Here is a 21,297-nt window from a genome sequence, read left to right on the forward strand (position 1 = left end):
GGGGTGGAGCTGGGGCCCTGGGGTAGATCTGACGCCCCCGTCAGCCCGGCAGCTTCTGGAGGCTCAGAGGAGTCGGAAGGAGCACCGTGACCCTGCTACTGTGTGACTTCTGTTCTTCAGGCTCCAGCGGGAGGTCGTCTCCGTAGAAATTGCAGGCTCCTCGCCCTCCAGGCCCCATGCTGCTTCCTCCTCGGCACTTGTCCTTGCTGTCCCCGCCCCTGCCCGCTGGGGGGAACATCTGACTCTCCTCCAGTTTTGCCCACTCTTTAGAGTAAGGCTTTACTCAAGCTCACTCCTCTAGAAAGCCTTCTCCAGCCAGCCCAATCCTCATCTTCCTCCTAATGCAGGGCCCCGATGTATTTGGTAGGGGGCAGTACTACCAAGTGGGGAAGGGCACAGGCTGTGGCTCGTTCTGACCTGTTTTACTTATTCACGCATTTGTGTGACAGTTGTTTCCTGGGCCCCTCCCAGGACCTGGCCCCGGTCTAAGAGCGAGTGGGAGCAGGTCAGTACTCAGCGAGCCCACCCGAGGGCAGTGCTTTTCACACCGTCCCCTGCGAAGGACCGGTTTTTAAAATTTCCAACACACGGTGGGCTGATGATTCTGTGAAATACAATACAAATAAATTACTAGCAAAATAAAAAAGATACTAAAATCGAGGCCCCGGTTTTTATTGTGGAAGTAACAAGCACAAAAATCACATTTCAATAAGTATGATTGGAATAAACATGGGGAAAATAATGACGAGAACTATGTATTAACTGAAAATGCTTATCAAGGCAATTGATGCAGATCGTGACTTTTAATACTGGTAATGTTTTGTCATTCAGCAACTGTAACCCAACAAAAAGGTTGTTAGTGACGTAGAGATTGCCCATATTAAATGCCCATAAGCACACTTCAACACCATATTGATAAATATTCACTTTTAGTGTGTCCAACGAGCTTCTTGCTGACTAGCAAATTTAATCTAGGTTGCATACAAAAATGGCACTTGTAGGGGGTGATGTATAGAAACTCTTTCTATGTTTTGTTTTAATTACACTCAGAGAGAAGCCAGTCTTGCTGAGATGTGTTGACAGGTATGGAAGAAGAGATTTTCCAACACATTTCAGCAAACTCAGGATATTAATTTTTCAGCTTTCATCCAAAATGAAGCAAGTATTGCTTCATTAAAAATTCATCTGCAATCCTTTATTAGTTGCCAGTTTCAACAATTTATCCTACAGAGTTATGGTCACAGTAAATTGTCTTTTAATAAAAATCAGTGAATTCCGGGTTTTTATACACTTTTGGGTTACAGTTGCAAGGCTCACCTTGAACAGTACATGTTGTAGCGTGGTCCCACCGCATGTGATGGGCTAGTCCACAGCTTGTACCAGCAAGACGAACCTACTGATCACACCTTGGGATGTGGTGATAATGACTAACTGCAGAAGTCTCTGTGCACTTTCTCTTCGTTTCTGTACTTAGCGTGGACTGGTGACCAGCAGCTCACAGTGGTGTGTTGGCCACGTGTAGAACAGACTGTTTTAGAGGGCTCCTCCTCTTCCACTGTTGGGCCCCAGTTTCCTCATCTACAAAATGGGCACAATAACTGTATTCAGCTCTTAGGGCTGTTGTGGGAATTACATGGAAAGTGCGTGGTGTATGGTAAAGGCTTCATAAATACCTACTGTGTACAGAGAAGACAAAGATAAGGCTCTTGTGATTGGAAAAACACAGATGAGTTGATGAACGACTAACAGTGAGGCAGATTATGGTAAGGCCCCCTGGTATGAGTGTGTTCCCGTGTGTGCATAAACTTACCTCCATTTGGGGGGCTCTGGGGAGGACCTTTGCATCTTCTCTGAGTTGTCCCTCTTGCTTACTAGATGAGCCACCTGTTTGGCGTTAGAATGGGGCTCGCATCTCGTTTCATGAGTGTTGGTCCTGTTTCCCACCGCCAAGGAGGGAGCAGCTCTCACGTGTGCGCAGGTTGTTTGTTGGGCCCCTGGTGGTCAGAGGGGACGTGGTCAGAGGGGATGGGCCGGCGTGAGTTAGCGTGGGGAGTGCCCTAGACCGGAGGACAGAGAGTACCACGTGGCCCATGGCTCTGGAGTAGGCAGAGGAGGCCACCGGGGATGCTGGGGGTGATCAGTAGTCAGTCCATACAGCATCTTGCTCTGAGGCTCCATCAGGTTAGAGAATGAATCAAGGTTATTTTTGGCATTCTTTAAAAGCAGAAGGAGCCCTGGCTGATGTGGCTCAGTGGATTGAGCGCTGGCCTGCGAACCAAAAGTTCACCAGTTCAATTCCCAGTCAGGGGAATTGTGGGCCAGGTCCCCAGTAGGGGGTATGCGAGAGGCAACCGATGGATGTTTCTCTCCCTTTCCTTCTCCCTTCTTTATCCTCTCGCTGAAAAATAAAATCTTTAAAAAGACCCAGAAAAAGTTGAACACACAGAATGAGGGTGGAAAGGACCCACTCAGAGACAGTCAAAGCGTCTGTCTCCCTCTGCGTGTCGGTTGCCCTGGGTGAGTGCGCCCGTGTGGGCTCTGTTTTCAGCTGTCATAAGCAGTGTTGTCCTCCTGCTGCCCCCACACACCCCCGGTGTTCTTTTAGAAAACTTTTCTCTTTTTGACCCAACAGCTTTCACTTACTTGACTCCCCTCCCCCAGCCCCAGGGCACAAGGGAGAGCTGAGCAGAACCAGGGGAGGGAAGTGTGGGCACCCAAGAGCATCTTTGCTGGGGGCCCGGCAGCTTGGGGTCTCAGGGCGAGCATTGAAGGAGCTGGTGTTTCTTACGTGGGAGTCTGAGAGCGTGTGCTCAGGGGCCTCAGTCCTCTGCAAGAACTGAAAAAAAATGGTTCTTTCCTGAGGAGATTTCTCTGTTGCTTAAAAAGCAACAGTAAACATTTCAGTGGCACTCACTGTGTGTGCGGTAGAGTTCAAGTGCATTGTTATTCCCTTACAACAGCCCTGTATGGGCCATATACCTTTTATTATCATCACCCCCATTTTACTTAGGAGAATGTTTACCCTAAGTCCCCCAGCCAGATGGGACCAGTCCTTGCGTTTGAACACGGAGAGTCTGGCTCCTGAATCTGCTCTGACCCACGGTGTAGCTTTCTGAAGAGACAGAAGGGGTTCCCTCTCCCACCCGCTGCAAGTGGTAGAAAACAACTTCAGTGAACACCTGCACTAGTGTCTACACTCTAGAGAGAACCCCTCTGCATGATGTGCCTCTCATTTGATGGAAGCAGTTTTACAACCCTATCAGTCGTGGGTAACTGGTAGTGAACTAATGCTTGTCCACAGACCCGCCAGTTCTGCTCCGTCTCAGAAGGTTCAGCGGACCGCTCTCCGCCCGGTTTTGTCTGATTCGCGCATTCATTCCGGCGTTCCTGACTTATGAACGTCTCTGTTGTTTGCATTCTTTTTTTGACGTGTTATAACATCTGCTTGGTTCCTTCCAAATGAATGGGTAAAATTAAACCTTTAACCTGTCTTCATTTTTATAGCTGTCGGGGAGCCAGGATCTCACCCAGTTTGAAAATTTTTTTTTAACAAAGGCATGTCTCAACTCTGAGTTTCTCAAAGAAGCCTTCCGTGACCTCTGTCGCTCACGCACCCCCAGCTCCCACCCCTTCACCTGCTCTGGTTGCATGTTCCCATAGAGCTGTTCTTCCTACATACTGTGTCGTTTACTAGTCTCGTGTGTGCTGTCTGTGGCCCGACCTCTCCCTGGGAAGGTAAGCTCCGTGAGGACAGTGGTCGTAGGCTCTGTTGCTCCCTGATGTGTCCCAAATACCCAGAGAGTGTTTGACTTAAAATGCACACTCAAAAAAAAAACTGAGAGAAGTGGGGCGATAATGAAGTCTGTAGAGTGTAGAGCAGTGTGGACACGTTTTACTCAAAAGAACCAACCTTACTCAGTCTTTGCCATAATCTTTTGGCGAGTGCTGGGTGCATTTGAACAGAACGTCATCCATCATATGTAAAAGTAATCATTAAGTGGGTGGGAGGGGGGCGAGGAATGTGATTTGTTCGTGAATTTCATTTTACCGACCTATGAGAATTACAAACCTTGAGAAGTTTATCTCCAGTTTTTTTGTTTATATAGAAGTGAGAGCATAATAAAAATTTGTAATGAAAATAATTTGCCAACACGGGGAACCTATTAATTTTTCCTGCTGCTCCTTTGAAAGGGGGGACGTGTTATTATTCAAGTTGGGCAACCTGTTTAGATGATCTAACTGTGTCCCACTGCGGTGAGAGCGAGGGCATCAATCACAACGGGAGAGAAACCAGTGCGGCCAATAGCAGGGCGTCTTGCTCTCCCGAGCGGCCTGGAGGCGGGCCTGCTGTCTGCTGGCACGGTGGAGGTTGGTGGCTCCTATGGAGACGGAGGACCACCCATGGCAGGCTGCACAGCTGAGGCGGAGTGCTGTGCATCCTCCTGTCAGAGCTGTGATGCCATAGCGTGGGCTGATCCTCTCAAATATATGCGCGTAGAGCGTGGTTTTGCATGCAGAATGGCATTATGGTACCTGATACATTCCAAAAGGGTCTGGATGGGGGTAGAGGAAGAGAAGCATCTTCTACAAACAGAAATTTGAGTTGGGGGTATATTTTTAAATCATTTATAGCATTTCTTTCATGTGTTCTATGTGTCTTAAGTGGAGAGTTTTAAAATCAGTTCAACAAGGTTAGGCCGATGAACCATTTTAATTTAACGCAGGCCTCTGTTTGCATAATATTATATCAATCATGAATCTTTCTTAAGTATCAACACTTTCTCGAACTTTTTATTTAATGAAGCCACGGGACTCTCTCAATTACTCATACTCCTTAGAATGGCAGCCAGACACAGTGGATTTTATTACACTTCCGTGTTCAGATAAAGGGGTTCGTTAAGGAATTGATTTGGGAGAAAAACCACTTAGATTTTTTTTTTCTGGTGAGAGAGACGCCTTGGGACGGGTTTGCTGAACACGCTCAGAGTTGGTGGCTGTTGGGAAAGCACGCTCTGCAACCGCGGAGTTCGACTCCCTCCCGTCCAGGGTCCCAGAGGGACCCAAACGTGTAGCTGGCCGAGGTGCAGCAGCAAGGGAAGCGTGGTTGTAGGTAGAGACAACTGTGCGAAGGACGAAACTTAGTCATGAATATAATAAATTTAAGATGGGAACTAAAAATGAAAGGCGTACAGTGAATGCCCTTGAATGGGGAGAACCCCAGCAGTGATGTCGGCTGTGGCCCCGCCCTCCTGTCCCCCTGCCCCCCCCCCCCCCCCGCACCTACTATATTTTGCTGTGTATAACGCGCACCCATGTTTTTTGTGTACACTATACACGGGATTATTACATGTATATGTAATAATGGTATTAATCCCATGGTATATAATCATCCTACCCATGTATAATGAGCATCCTTTTTTTCCTTTTAAAAATTTGGGCAAAAAAGTATGCATTATACACCGCAAAATACGGCACTCACGCATTTCAGCCCCACAGCTGGCTCTGGCCAGAGGGTGTGGGAGGGTCCACAGCTGTCTGTGGGGCCCGCTGTGTCCCAGGATTACTTCTGCCAAGTGCAGAAGGGGGTGACAGATGTTTGTTGATGTCATTATGAGCTCACAGGGAAATATTTGTGAGACTCATCTCGGAGCAATGTGTGGCTGGGATTTCCAACAGTGAAGACTTGTGTGCGGGGCGGTCCCTGAAACTGGTGGACCAACCGGGGTGGAGGGGCGGCGGAAGAGAGCTGGAGCAGAGGAGAAGGAGGCCCTCAGCTCCAGATGGGAGTGGCTTGATGCCTTAGTCACTTCCGGTGGAGCGGTGTTACTCACACTGAACCCTTCTAAGTAACCCTCGGTCCTCAGTTGCACCCTGGCTGTGACACCTCAGCCTGGGAAAATTGAGGGGAAAGGAAGGGATCGTTCCCCAGCCGGCCAGACACCAACCAAGCTCTCCCGGCCTCTGAGAGTTTGCAGGGCAGCTCTCTGATCCCTGGTTCACAGCCCTGTGCCCTCCACCCCCTAGCCCAGCTCCTCTCTGCCAGAAGTCTGGGAGGCCCCTGAGCTGAGGTCCCCACCTCCACCATTTGCTCTCCTGAGTTTTCATTTCGACTCTTTTACCTCTTCGTTTTCTTTCCCCCTTTCCTTCTGCCTTTGCCTGAGGCCACGGCACAGCCCCGTGGCCATCACTCAGCCCACTGCAGCCCTCTGAGTAAAGACACGGTCAGCCCCTCCCTCTCTGTCTCCTAGAATCCTTTTTATGAAGTGCTGATGACTGTAAATATAAGCTCTATAGACACTGCACCCCAGTGGAGGGAGACTTTTTTACAGCGAGGATGCAGGACATTGTAATAGTCCCTGTTCGCTGCAGTGGTGCCAGGGAACTGTCCCCAGACTCACTGGCTTACTACGGTGTTCATTTTTCTCACGGGCTGGCTTCAGGGATGCTGTTGCATTGGCCGAAAAGTCCGTTTAGTTTTTTTTTTTTTTTTTTCTGTAAAGTAAAAGACACTTTTTTCATTTTCACCAATAACTTTATTGATTTGGATATTTTGAGTATGCTGGCTATCTCCCACTACTGGCTTCTCTTGGGTAGAGGCCAGGGGTGCTGCTAAACATCTTCCAATACATAAGACAGCCCCACAACAAAGAATTATTTGGCTAAAAGGTCAACAGTTCCAAGAAATTCTGCAAACCACTTTTGACACATTCAGTCAGTCACAAGACCTTCTCCATACACTGCCCCAATTTTTTTTTTTTTGCATTTCAGTGGCATTCTTATGTTTCCTGACATAATAAAGGGTAATACATCAAAAACGTTGCATATTTTTGGTCATCTTCAGTGTTAAAATGGTTACACAAAAATTCACCAGTTTTGGTAAGTTTTTTTTATAAATGCACACTGATATGGCAGCTGTCACAATACAATCTAACAAAATTGTTTCAAATGCAGTTAAAGTCAGCTAAGGACGCTACTAGAGCCATCTTACGGAAAAAGACCAAACTAACTTTTTGGCCAACCCAATACTTCAGACTGTGGGTCCTGACACTTGGCTCCAGGCTTGGGGTTGAGTTCAGGCCGGGTCCATGTGTCACATTTTGGGGCAGCAGCGTCACGGTAGTACCAGGAGGAAAAGTACAAGCACGGGAAGCCTCTTCTACCAGCATTCCCTCGGCCAAATCAAAGCACATGGCCGAGCCCAAACTTCAGTGGGAAAAAAGCACCCCATCCCTTCTAGTGCACTGTTGCACGATTACGTGAAGGGGGAAGGAGGGAAGGCCTGAGAGCATTCGCCCAGTGTGCCACGCAGGTCCTGTTAGGTGTGGCTGGAGAGCCTGGCTCCCATGCACGTGGCAGGAGCGCTGTGAGACAGGATTGCAGGAAACACCGGGAGCTCTGAGGAGTCCTGGTTGGAAGGAGCACTGAGTATAAATGACACAGAAATGTTTCATTGTGCCCCTGTCCCATCTGGAACACAGTGGTTCATGTCCACTGCAGCTGGGAGAGGAGCAGTGGCCTACCACTTCCCACAGGTCCCTGGACCAGACCTTCAGGCCCCCTGGCAGCCTTCTGCCCCCGGAGCAGTTTCTACTGAGCATCCCTTTCAGGTTTCAAAGATATTTTAAAGGTTACTGTCTGAAGTGTTTGGCCAAGAAAACGCCAAAGAATTTGAGACAACTGTTCGTAATTTTTAGTGCCAGTGATGAGAAGAAAGTCTGTGGCTCATCCTCCAGTGATTGGAAGGGTGGTTCGTGTGGGGAGCTGGAGCCAGCAAGCTGTTGCATATCGGGGCAGCCTCGCTCAGAAGGCTTGGGAGAGGCAAAGGTGGTTTTGATCCAACAACGGAATGATTTAATGTCTCACAGACTGAGTGGCCGTGATGGGGAAGGTTGGTCTCTCCTTTAGAGAGCCATAATTAAAATGCCGTATGGGTATTTGGAGATCCATTCCCAATCTGCTTCCCTTTAACTGAGAAACCCATGTCGTTTGGAGAAATAAGTAAAGGGAATGAGGAAATGAGTATTTATTGGATGGCTAGGTACTTTCACATCTGTCCCCATGTGGAAAGGGAGAAAAATTATTTGTCAGTCTGAACGCTGTCCCTTTAAGAGGAGTGTGTGAGAGCCGTTGTAGAGACGCCACAAGTATTGGTCCAGGTAACTCTCCCAAAGCAACTGTTCCGTCTTCCCGTCTCCCAGGGGCATGAGCTGTTTTCACTGTTTCCTTGTTCCAGTCACCACTGGCTGCCCCCTAGGACTTCATTGTCCCCTCATTGCCATCAGAGTTCTTTCTGGCTTTGTCCCCAACTCACGGCTTGCCTTTAAAGCTTCTCTTCTTACCAGAAGCTAGCTTCCCACCTTCTGTTAGTCCCTGGCTTCCTCTGCCCAGCACTGGGAGGCCACCGCATCCCGCCCCCATCCAAACCCAGCACACGTCACATGTTCCGTCGGGACAGTTGATCATAGGTGAAGCTTTTGAGTCCGGTGCAACCACCTCTTTTTTCCTAATTTAACCAGTGTTGATGACAGAGGTGGATTATTATTGTGATTATTACTGCCATTATTATTGCTTGTAGCCTCAGTACCCACGGCTGTGGGAGTCCTCAGATGTCTGAAGGTGAGAAGCCACCTGAGGGAGTGGGGAGAAGTGTCCCTGAGAAGGTCCACTTGAACGGGGTCCCCATGAACGAGTAGGAGGTCGCCAGCCTCCAAAGCTAGGGAAGAGTGTTTACAAAGTCCACACTGGAGGCAAAGGAAAAAGATGGCATTTGGTAGGCTTTCCTCTGCTAGTGGAGAAAGTGTTCCCCTTTCTGCACTGTGACAATGGGGTTTGACCTGCAGCCTGATGAACACGGGGGAAGGAAGGCCTCTCCAAGTGGCAAACATCTGTCAGCTGGGTGCATGTTGCACTGGGGCGTCGTGCTGGGTTATCAGAGCACTGGGAATACAGAGAGGGATCCAACCACGTCCCTTCCTCTCGGAGCTCATCCTGTAGTTACACCGACTGATGTGCTCCAACCTCATTACCTCAAGCGCCCACACAAATGCTCTTAACAAGGGGTTCATCTTTCATAGCAATTAACCGACCAGAGACCGAGCACCACAGGAGTTGGTGGGATGGGTGGGAACAGACACTAGTGTCAAGTGGAGAACCGTTTGTATGGGGGTTAATTCTACAAGTGGGCCGTTCATGAATCGTTTTCTCACTTTATTTCCATCGCAGCCCTGTCACCCTGGGGGATGTGTGTTGTGAATGCGAGGATCACAGGGCTTCCCCGTAGTTCTTCTGAATTATGGCAGTTTCCAAAATGCATTCAGAGGGCCCCCGGCTCGGTGTGGCCTGTTGGGGTGGACGTGAATATGACTTTAGCAGGCTCCCGGGTGGGGAGGGGGGAGCTGAGGCTCACGTGCAGCCCCGCCCCCGGGCTTGACGTGCACTGGCGCTCTGACCGGCCCCTTCCTCCCCAGGTATGGAGAGTGCAATCACGCTGTGGCAGTTCCTGTTGCAGTTGCTGCTGGACCAGAAACATGAGCATCTGATCTGCTGGACCTCCAACGATGGTGAATTCAAGCTCCTTAAAGCAGAAGAAGTGGCCAAACTGTGGGGACTCCGAAAAAACAAAACAAACATGAACTACGATAAGCTGAGCAGAGCCCTGCGATACTATTATGACAAGGTAAACCTTCGCCTTACCTGGGGCTGTCTGGGAGGTGGAGCGCCCCCTCCTAATCTCCTTGATGAAAGCAGATAACCGGGTGCTGTGAGCAAGGTGGAAAATCAAACAGGCAATTTATGCGGTTTTGGTGGTGGGTTTGTTTTTCTTTGTTTGTTTGTTTGTTTTTGAGAAAAACTCAGATTTTTTTTTTCTGGAAGCCTTTTGGGTGTTGCTGCGGGTCAGATGTTATTCCCTCTGTATTTTCATCTGGGGTAGCCATGCAACTTTGCTAGCAACAGAAATTAGATGTAAGGAGGTTCTGGGGTTTCCCTCCTGGGTAGTTACTGGGGTGACAGAGGGAATGGTAGAATCTAGAAAGTCTGTTTATCTCATCTGGGTTGTAGTTCACGCACGTGGGCCTTTCCCAGTGGGGAATGGCGGCGTGGGCAAGTCACGCCACAATTCAGTGCCTCTGTGTCCTCATTTGTAAGACGGGACCCTGACAGTCCTGGCTCGGGATGGCTGCAAACAAAGACTGAACACTGTTACGTGGTCAGCACGTAAAACAGTGCTGGGCACGTGGGGTTTCCAGCTTCGTGGGAAACTTCCCTAATCAAGAGAAAAACGATTTGCATTTTCAAGCCACAGAGATAAGTCAGAGTGCTTTTGTTAAGTGATAACCCAGCCTCGTTGCCAAAAAGCCAGAACAGCGGGGGTGGGTTTTCATGCGTTTCAGGAAAGGCCGTTCCTGTGCCTGCTTGGGCGAAATTATTGCTCTTCAGGGACACGCACTGCAGGCCTGTGGCTGTGGGCGCTTGTTTCTGTGTGGCTTCGTTGTTGCTAAATGTTTAGCCTCATAGTCCTGATAAAGCTTAGCCTCTGTTCTGGTTTTACTGTTCACATCGAAAGGTGAATTAGAAACGGATTTAAATACTAGTTCCTGATGTATATTTAGTGCCTCCCTTCTGCCAGCCTCTTTGGAATGCAAGGCAGAAGGATGACACATTTCAGGAAGTGGAGTCATCATTAATTATAAAGTGTCCTTTCACATGATCGTAATTGCAGAGGATTATGTCATGGAAATGTTAAAGGTGCGTCCCTTTAATGTGGCAATTACTTAATCCTGGCTCAGGGCAGCGTCCTACGGAGATATGGAAGCCCTCCCTCCCTGAAAATGGCCCTGTCTGAAAGCCGGGCAGATGGTGTATTGTTTGGCACTTTCACCCAGGTTCTAAGTTGCACAATGGGAGTTGGGACCCTCTGAAGGAAAACAGTCATCTTGTCTGCTGGCAGAGTGCCTGAAAGCCTGGCTGTGAGACTGAAAACAAAACAAAACCAAACCCATTGTTTTAAGTTAAGGTGTCAAAGAAAAGGAGCCCTGCCCCAGTGGCTGTGACTTGGTTTCACCTCTCCTAGCAGTTGGGGCGTGGGGGCTGAGGATCGGGTGTTGCCTGGAGATCCTGGGCCGGAAATGACAGGAAGAGGCTGGCAAAGCCACTGCTGTGCAGACCACACCTGGCCTGCCGTGAGCACATTTAAAGGGAAAGCAGTTTCAGAGGCTTCCACCACCCAGCACGTTTTGGTACATTGTGTCTAAGATGCTGTGCTGAGGGCTTCCTCTCCGCTCCCCCTTGTCCCTTAAACTACGACAGCCCCTGACACAGCCCTGCCGGCGTGGCCTCCCTTCACAGAGGAGGATGCGGCTCGGACGCACACCCTGCCCGAGCTCCTGCAGCCGGGAAGCCGCAGAGCCAGGGTGCCCACGCTCCATGCCAGAAGGCCACGCCCTGCCTCCCAGGCCTTTCCTGTCTTTTGCCTCTGAGCTCCAGGGAGGCCGTCAGGCAGCACAGGGTGAGGTGCAACCTCAGACCTTTTTTGTTTGTTGTCGAGCACTCCAGCGCTGAAAAATCCCTTGTCCACTAGGGGTCAGGTTGAGTTCAAGGCCTGGGGGGCCGTGGCCAGTGTGTCCTGCTCCCTGAAATGGGCCCTTTCCTCCCCTGCTGGGGCTGAGCTGGAGGCCTGGCCGCATGACCTTTGAGCATCCAGCTGGCACTCACGGCAAGAGCACCTCTCATCCTGTGTGTCATGCAGGCTTGGCCACCAGGAGGAAGTGCCCTATGTCCTTCCTCAGACATGTGTACTCTGTGCACGTGTGTGGGTACACAGTACACAAATGCACACGCACACTGTACATGTATGTACATACAACTTTGTTCATCTTTCTCAGGAGGTGTTGTCAAGAGTGATCATTAGACTCTTGCTATATAGTTCAAAGTGAAAAGAAGAGGGAGGAAGAAGAGGAGGATGAAGGAGAAGAGAGACTAGGGTGAGAGGGGGAGCAGGAGCAGGAGCAGGAGGGGAAATGGCCAGAGAAGGTGACAGAAGGTATCCTACATTGTACACTTTGGATGGACACTTCTTTCAGTGTTTCCAGGGCTGCTCTGTGTGTAAAATGAGCCATATGGAAGTGCTGGTATCTGACCGTTTTTGACCCACAAAACCGGAGGGGGGCCTTGTGAATGTGAAGTCCCCGGACACATGGGCACCCCTTGGGGCGCCCTACTCCGCACCACTCACGTTTTCCAGTAACCAGTTACCCCGCACTCTGTGGGCCTGCCATTCACGCTCCTCTCTGCCCCTCCTCCTTCTCCTCCCGCCCCTCCTCCTTCTCCTCCCGCTCCCCCTCCCCCACTGACTCTCATCCTGAGGCAAATTAGGTGACTCCCTACCTTGACAGCTGTGTCCTTTTTCCCTGTTGTTTTTTCTACCCTTCGCTCGCTAGCATCTCTTCGCTCTTGGCTGAAGTTGTACATCCCTTGGGTTGTCCTAATAGGGAAGTTTTCCTGCCGCCGCGGACAAGCACGAGCATATCATTATTTTTCTGTGTTATACGTTGTATTTTTAGCTCATTCCAGAATACTAGAAATGGGCAGAGAAAAGAAGTGGAGAGTGTGTGCTGAAGGCATCCGAGAAGAATCGCAGAGAGCCTAGTGGTGTCAGGTTGGGGCCGAGGCTCGTCAATCATTGTTCCTCCAAAAATCGCCCCCACCCTCGTCACAGGGAGGTGGTTCATGGCATGAACTCCGGGCTAGAGTGTCTGGGTTTGAATCCAGCTCCAACCGTGGGTGCTTTGCCTAATCTCTCCGGGTCTTGCTGGGCCAAGTCCTTTCTGGTAAATGGGTGTCATAGAGTCCCTACCATGGGGTCGTGCTGCGGATTAGCTGAGTTAACACATTCGCTGAGAACAGTGCCCCAGACACGTAGGAGGCTACACGGGATTAGCCAGAGTAATAACAAAGATGGTGCTTTCCCTATCGCCAATTTGAAGAGTTCAGACAGGTGCGGAGGGGAAAAGCAGGAGCTTTGTCCCGCCTTCCTGCACAAGCACACACGGAGGTGACGGCTCTTGGCTCCCACGAGCCAACAGGAGCACTTGGCTGTGCTTGTTAGCGACTGAAGAAGGACGGCCACAAATTCTTTACCCAGTTGCCTGTTTTTATATAAATAGGGTATTCTGAAAATTCCAATACTGTGATGCTTTAACATTTAAATGACTCTCCCATTTCAAGAGCCCTCACCCCTCTGAATCAGAGCACGCACTTTTCTGTGCAGCCGGCCAGAGCGGGTCTCCGTCCTCCCTAAGCAGCCAGCATGGGCCCTGACCCGGTTAGAGCCTCACGGGCCCGTGGTCTCTGAGGCGAACGTCCCCCGTGGGAAAGTGGGCATCACGACAGCACCTTCCCTCGTCGGCTTGTGCAGGAGTAAATGCTGCCGTGTGGACGCGGCGCTCGGTAGTGCACACTCAGTAGATGCCCCTCGTCTCTGCCATCCGTGTGTATGGAGCTTGCTGCACTGCACGCGTGCAGCTGTTCATGGAGCTGCCCGCCTCACAGAGCCGTCCTCGCCTCGGCCTCCCGGGGACCCACTCCTGCTGCTCGGGTGCCTGGCACGCGGGCCAGCGCACACCGTGAACCGGTGCACGAGCAAGTAGGCAACACCACGGAGTGGACACTGCCCAAACACACGTCTCTGAGATCAGTGCTGACATGAAATAAGTGTTAAAATGAAAAACAAACAAAACGTCGCTGCCGTTTGATTGCTGGACAGTATTCATTTCCTCGGGCTGCTGTAACAGATGACTACAAAGCGTGCGGCTTACAGCAACAGAAATTCACTGTCTCATGGTTCTGGGGGCCAGACGGCCGAACCCCAGGCGTTAGCAGGGCTGCACTCTGAGACTCTGGGTGGAGTCCTTCCTTGCCTCTTCCAAGCTCTGGGGTCCCACCTGGACTGGTAGCTGCATCTCTCCAGTCTCCGTCTCTGTCCACATGTAGCGTTCTTCCTGTGTTTCCAAATTTCCCTCGTATAAGGACACCAGGTCTGTTGGGTTAGGGGCTCTCCTGTGGCCTCATCTTCAATGGATTCCATTGGCAAAGACCCTACTTCCCAAGAAGGTCGTGTTCATAGGCGCTGGGAGTTAGGTCTTTGACATTTTTGGTGTGTGTGGGGGCATACTTCTACCTATCACATGTGCATATATTTCATATACTGCTGGGTTCTTATTTAGCTTCTTTTTGAAATTACACACAGAGGGGAGAGCCTTGGAGATGGGGGTTTGACCCAGCAAATCCTGGAGGAAAACCGCTCCCCACAACCGAGACAGCAACTAGATTCCACAGCAGATACGACACTGCGTTCTGTGACAGGCACGTCCCCGTGGGCCTACCCTGTGCCAGGCACGTGCTGGGTCCCCAGGGATGAAACACAGGTGATGACGACGAGACCTGTGTCAGAGGGATTCAGAGCCTCTGGGAATTCGGCACTTGACGACTCAGATGGGGAGAAGAGCTGACCCTGGCGGCTGCCATGCTGGATTGGCAATGGCTGAGACCCGGCGTTGGCCTCCGAGGCTCCTTCCCCGTCTGTGCTTCTGGGGACTGCTGCCCATTTCCCATGCATGGGGAAGGCTGGAGGGCTGGGGCTTGCGGCCGAGCACTGCCGAGGACCCGCCTTCCCCACTCATGGATTTTGAAGAGGCTGCTGGGCAGACCCAAATAAATCCCAACAAAGAGCACGCCCAGCCCCAGAGGCAGCATGTTGCCTACCTGGGCATGGATGGCAGGCCCCTGTTTAGCTTGGAAACCTGCAGCTGGATGGGAGGACGCCTGGGTCTGAGCCCGAGGGCGGGGCAGGAGCCGGAGCTGGTAGAGAGACCTAAGTGGGACATTCGGTCTGTGCCCGGCCACTCCGAGGTCACCCCCCACCCAAAAGCGGCTCTCGGTCTCAGGCCCAGGGCGATGGGTTTGTTCACTGTGGCTGTGGCTGTTCGAATTTCGAGGTAGGGTTCGTTTTTTTCCTTAGGTTTAAACCGAGTCTTCCAGAAGGTACTTTTATAACCTGATAAGAACCTCTTTCAGAGATTTTTGTTGGTGAACAAATGAACAGCTCTTCGCTCCTTAACAGCACCAGGCGGGCTCGATGTTCCCTCTCCCGTCCTGAGGGTGCTCAGGGGGAGAGGAGAGGGGCCGCTGCCCAGAGCACGCCCGTAACTGGCCCCGATGGCTGCCCGTGCCCCTCATGGGCCCAGGTCCTGGGTGGTTTCAGTTCTACGTCCATCTCCAGCGGACACGGCCCCTTTCTTTCACCTCTGCCTTTTCCTCCGTCCTTCCGCCATTCCTTCTAAGACAAACCCCCTCCCCTTGAGTGGCTCAGCTGCGGCACGGGAGGCAGACATGCAAACCAACTGTAATAGGTCACGATGTGGAAAGCGCTCGCTGTGCCAACACACTGATTCCAGCGTCTTCCTGAAGAGGCGGGGAGGGAGGGAAGGAGGAGAGAAGGCCACCAAGGGCTCAAGACACCGGACCCAGACCTAGAGAAATGAGAACGGCTGGCCCAGGCTGGAAGAAGCTGGGAGAGGATCTATGGAGAAGGGAACAACATGTGCTCAGCCAGGGAGGCTTTGGACTCACCCACCACGGGGCGTTTATTTAGGGAATGAGGGAGACAGGGGTTTGGAAGAGTCCGTCGGGCACCGAGTGTGGCCTGCGCCGTGCCGAAGAGTTGGAACTTAATGGTGAGGAAAGCAGGAGCTAATGAGGGGCTTACGCGAGGGAGCAGCACAGTCAGATCAACACTTGAGAAATACCAGTCTGTCTCTGCTGGCTCTTCTTGGCACCGACCGTGTCCCTGGTCTTTTGGGCCAGCTCCCACAGATCTCTGCTGGCTGAGTCGGTGCTATCCCACCTGCAGCCTCAGGGCCTGCAGGCCCCTCTCTAGGGCTGCCCAGGGTGGGGAAGGGGGACTGGGGAGTCAGCCTCTTGCATACTCCCCGCACCTGCCTCCTGCTCATAGACGCTGAAGCCACGGACTCTCCGGGTTGCAGCAGCAGGAGACCTGGAGGCTTACACCATCCCTCGTCCTGTTCCGTCCAACGGGCTTTTGTCCTTGCTGTGAACATTCATCCCAGGAGCAGGCGGAAGGTGTTGCCGGCTCCCCTCTCATTAGGAGATTGAAATGTTGATGCGATGAAAAATCCTCCTGTCTCCACAGCAACCTCCCAGCTCATCCTCACAGTATGCCGAACAGTCTTGATTTAATTGGGGAGGGGGTCAGGGGGAGAACAGTTGAGACAGAGTCACTGACAACATACTCCTGGAAGTGGGGTGCCTCCTCTCCTGAACTGAACGGAACAATTTGTTTTAAATGGGGTGTGCAGTGATGAGAGGTAGCTGTTATTTTACACCTGATATCAATGGCCTGTGCCAAGAGGCCTGGCCCTGGCACAATCTTTTTAATTCCCCAAAATAAATTTTGTGAAGACAAAATGACATGGTGTCTATCTGAGTGGAAAAAGAACCAGGGTCCGGCAAGCATTTGTATCCCGGAACTTTCTAGAACCTGTGTATTGGTTGCAAAGAAGACCCACCTATTCTAGACTTGCAGACACCCTCTGTGCCCAGCCCTGGGTCCGAGTGTCGAGGGTCTGCTGCGTTTTGTTGGGTATTGTTTTCCCCACTTACGTCATGTCAGCAGCTCAGGTGGTTTGGAGGAAAACAGTTGCCCACTGGGCTTTGTCTGGCAGCCAGGGCGCCTCCGCAAGATTTTGGTCCTGGAAGCTGCCTGGAGACCTGTCGGGTAGCTGATGGCCTCGTGGAGGACCTCCCGTCTGGTGCCATGGCCTGGGGAGAGAGCAGCTGGCCCGAGGGGGCCAGGCTGCAGGCGGCGGACACTGCATATTGATCGAGGATGCTGCCTGTCTTACACAGGCTCCCAGGCCGTCCTCCCCGTGGCACTCAGTGTTCCCCCAAATAGGCAGTTGCTAAGAAACGCCCAGAGTCTTGGGAGTACCTTCAGCACTGTTGATGAGGCTGCTGTGCTCAGTACTCAGCTGCCAACACTCCGCAGCCTGGCCAAGTCCACTTACGTCAGACCGAGGGCCCGGCCCACACCGGTTTGCTGGCGGCAGACACGTTCCTGCTTCTGGGCTTCTCTAGCTGCAGGGGAGTTTAGTGGTTGCGTTGACACACTGACAAAAGCCCTAACGTTCACATCGTACCACCCACTGTCCACCCGCAGGCCCAGCTGCCCCTCCGTGCCGCCTGCTCCCACCTCCCTCCTGGGCTCTGGTTTATCTCGGATAAACAAAGGTTTATCTCAGTCCCCGCCCCAGGTTTGTGACGCCAGGAGGGGAGACGCACGTGTGTGGAGCGTTGAGTCTTCAGCTGGGCCCTGTGCACAATACACCTACGGACTCATTTTTCTAGCACGTGAAATGCCGGTCGTCACGGTCGGCAGTGGGCCCATTTCAGAGGTGGGAGTACTGAGTCTCAAGAGAAGTTCAGTAACAGATTCAAGACCAAGTCACATAAGCAGCAGGGCTTTCCGCCTGGGAGTCTGGACCCCAGAGTCGTGCTCAGGATTCTGCAGCTGGAGGGTTGCACAGGTACAGGGTCATGGGTCCGCCCGCCCTGCAGACCCACGTTCCGGACAGTGCTGGTTATCACCCCAGGGCTGGCAGGGGGAGGACCCCGGCCCCTCAGTGTCTGTTGTTCAGGTGACCGTGGAAAGCTTCCTGGCGGCCTTCTGGGAGCCAGCTGAAGACAGGAGGCGGTGGTTCTGGAGGCCCCAGATTTCCGAGTGTCCAGATGACGCTTCCTGAAGAAAACCAGATGGGAGCGCGGCACCCTGTGCCTTTGCACCTCCCAGCTCCCTGCGGCCTCCAGGAAACACTCCAAACTGCCATCGCCATCTGGGCGCCCCCCCCTACTCCTGCACCGCCCCGGGCCGCCACCCTCACTGCATCCACTCGGACCTCGCCGTTGCCCCGGAGCTCCCTCTGCCTTTCCTGCCTGGCCCCCCAACTGCTCCTCCTCGGACTCCTCTGTGCTTCACCTCCACCAGCTGCCACCTGCACTGGGTGTCACCCCTCCACTGTCTTCTCCTGCTGTCACTGTGCCCACCTCCCTGACGGGGCGCTGGGCTTTCTTCCCATCCCAGCGTCTCTGCAGCGCTGGGGCCCGGGGTGCCCAGCGACGGCAGGAGCGGGGCCTGTGGGCGAGCAGACGCGCTGCTCCCTAGCGCAGGAGGAGGTCTGTCATCTCGGAATGTCAGCTCCGGGAAGCACCTAACTAACCCTCCGGTCCCGCCTGCCTCTCTTTTAGAAAAAGTGAGGACCCGAGGGGGAAGGTGGTTTTTCAAGAAAACCGGTGGCAAAGCCAAAGCTGGGATGAGATCACACTCCCAGATCACCTGCCATCTGCCAGGGTGGGTGGCAGGTGGCTGCTCAGAGCTCATTCTTGGCAACGGCCCTGCCCGGCAGGGAGACTGGAGGAGGACACGCAGCCGGGGGAGCGGTGTCCCATTTTATTTTATTATAAACGCTCCAGAGGTCTTCGATAAAAATACCCGTGGGTGTTAGAAGGGAGCCGGGAGGGTCTGGCACGGGCAGAAAAATGCTGCGAACGTCCAGCCTGACCCCCCGGGCCGGGAGTCCTGCCAGGCTCCTGTCATCGTGGACGGAGAGCCGGGGAGCCGGTTCCCGCCGCAGCCTAGCGGTGCCAGAGAAAGAGATCCCAGCCCAAACCACAAGGAAACCTCCCCCGGGAGCTGGCCAATTCCGAGACAGAGCTGGAGCCCTTCCTTGGCAGCACACTATTCTTAGAAGTTGGAAGTGGGGTGAGAGTGGGGGTGTGTGCATGTGCGAATGTGCACGCTCCAGAATTAAACTGGAACCTCACCGAACACAGTGCCCACAGCCCCATGACGGTAGGCCGAGCTCTCGTCTCAGGACGGCCGTGCCTCCCGCCCCGGGCCACCGGGGCTGGAACAAGCCGGTTTAAGGGCACAGGGTTCCGGGGCTGCTGAGACAAAGCACCTCACTCGAGGTGTGGCTCAGAGCAACACACACGTATCCTCTGGGCTGGAGGCCAGAGGTCTTGCCCCCTCTGGAGGCTCTAGGGGAGGGTCCTTCCTCACCTCTCCAGCTGCTGGCGGGTCCTGGGAACCATTGGCTTCCCTGGGCCTGTAGCTGCACTCCTCCAGTCTCTAGAGCCTCCTTCGGCCTTCTCAATGTGCTCTCTGTGTCCTGTCCTCTCTTAAGGACACCAGCTATGGAACTTAGTGCCCACCCTCTGTCCAGTTTGATTCCGTCCCATCCTCCTTAACTGATCACACGTGCAAAGACCCTGTTTCCAAATAAGGTCACAGTCTGAGGATCTGGGTGGATGGCACCCTTCCCCTCTCCACCGAGGGGAATGGCTACCACAGGGAGAGGCAGCTCCAGTTAGTAACTGGGTCCAGGGAGCCCTGCAGGGTGGCAGGGGCCAGGGGAGCAAATTCCCACAGCAAATGCCTAGCAGAGCCTGGGGCTGCCAGCCGGCTGCCCCAAGTCCCCTCGAGTCCCGAAGGCTGGGAATGACAGGAGGCAGGGCCACCACTGCCCTGCCAGCACCAGCCCCAGGCTCCTCCGAGGACCGAGGCTGGATTCACTCCCTTCCCTGCTCCCCTCAGAGCCGAGCAAGGAGCCTTCCCTGTGAAAGCGTCTTGACTGGCTGTTGAAAGAGTGCTTGCTTGAGCGTGACTCCCACAGCGAGTGCTTGTTCTAACTTCGGAGAGAGGACAGTCGGGTTTTGTGTCAGGAAAGAGTGAGTCAGAGCCTGGTCTGGCAGCAGCCCCAAAGAGGAGCTGGCGGAGGGTGTTGGCTGGGAAGCTGGCGGCCTGGACACCGGCCTCGGCCGCCTGCTGGTTTGTGAGCTCAGCTTGGAGCCTGGGGCCCCCCATATGTAAGGTGGGTGTCCACGTGCGGCGAGGCCTACGAGAGGTGATGTGTAACCCTTCTGGAAACCGTGAAGTCAGGGACCCGTATGAGGAATTTAGATTCCTTGAAGGCAAAATGCAATGGAAAGGCAGCGCTGACACGATGAGGATGAGGATGCTGTACAATGACATCGTTGCTTGCCAGGCGAAATCCCACTGGGTCGTGCTGTGAGGACCAGGATGCACTGGGCGCTGACGTAGGTGGTTCTTGTAGAGAGCAGCTCCCCCAAGAGGTGTTTTCAGTTCCCTTACACAGGCAGGTATACTGAGGGCTGTGGAAGTTCAGTACCTTGCCCAAGGTCGTAGTAAGTAGAGAAGCTGGGATGTGAACTCAGGCCAGTCCACCCAGTGCTGGTTCCACTTAACAGCCCTGGCCCAGCAGGGCTCTGGGTCTGGGCCTGGGCCCTGTGTGAGCGGCTCTGCTCAGGCCAGCGGACACTGAAAGGGCTGGTCCGAGCTCCCCGTGCTGCCCCCAAGCGGGCTGCTCGGGAGGCCCAGCTGTAACTGGGCTGTGTATGTGGGCATTAGCTTTCTGGCTTTTCCCCGTCACTCTTGTCTCTTGGATGCCACTCACCTAGAGGTGGACTTCTGATGCCCAGTTTGCTGCGGTGGGACCGCCACCAGGTCCCTAGTACCTCGTGCGAAGTCCAAGCAGGCCCCTCCCTCACCTGCAGGCGGGCAGAGGCGGCTCTATTTCTGGCTAAAGCACAGGCCTCAGAAAGGCTGGCCTTCCTGCCCAGCTTCTAGAAATAACCGTCTGACAAGGACCATGCTTCCTTCACCCAGAGCTGTTTTCCCCAGCTCTGGGAAGCCTTTGCGCAGCCACCCCACCATTACTCTGGAATGCAGAGCCCTGCGGCTCCGGTGGGCGGAGCTGAGCAGCAGCCTCTGGGCAAGAGAGGGGCTGCGTTCTGGGGTGGGGGTAGGGGTGGGGGTGGGGGTGCTGGCACGGAAGGGGCTTCGGTGTGGGCTCCGCAGAGCACTGGGCTCAGACTTCAGCTCCACCAGGTACACGCTTATCGAGCCTGCTTCTTTTTCTTTTAAAAAAAAAGTCTTAATTTGGTAAGTCACATTAAACACATTTTAAAAGTGAAAATGCATATAAGCAAAAAAAAATTACAAATCAGTAGGGGGCTTACCACCATTCAATTTTTATTACACGTCTTTTGAGATCGACTTTTCTTTCTCCTTTTATTTAATACACAGGGTGGGACAAAGGTCGGCATACAGTTGTTCGTACGGAAAATAATACATTAGTTAAATCGTAATACAAGAGCAAACTGTGTTTCACGCACTCACCACCGTAAATCTACTTTTGCCCCTCC

General features: G+C 52.9%; 1 protein-coding gene across 3 annotated transcripts in view; it reads left to right on the forward strand.

Annotated features, from left to right (window-relative positions):
- ELK3 (ETS transcription factor ELK3) overlaps nucleotides 1-21,297 on the forward strand; it is a 64,942-nt gene that overhangs the window by 18,177 nt on the left and 25,468 nt on the right. For 2 of the 3 annotated variants that reach the window (XM_036019441.1, XM_028532241.2), the window contains exon 2: nucleotides 9,468-9,676. In XM_036019441.1, the coding sequence (XP_035875334.1) occupies nucleotides 9,470-9,676 (207 nt within the window). In that variant the 5' untranslated portion in view covers nucleotides 9,468-9,469. Of the gene's footprint in view, nucleotides 1-1,880; nucleotides 1,887-8,892; nucleotides 8,897-9,467; nucleotides 9,677-21,297 lie in introns of all 3 variants that reach the window. The other variant, XM_036019440.1, reaches the window with a different exon arrangement.

This window comes from Phyllostomus discolor, chromosome 2 (assembly GCF_004126475.2).
Source record: "Phyllostomus discolor isolate MPI-MPIP mPhyDis1 chromosome 2, mPhyDis1.pri.v3, whole genome shotgun sequence".
Lineage (NCBI taxonomy): Eukaryota > Metazoa > Chordata > Mammalia > Chiroptera > Phyllostomidae > Phyllostomus > Phyllostomus discolor.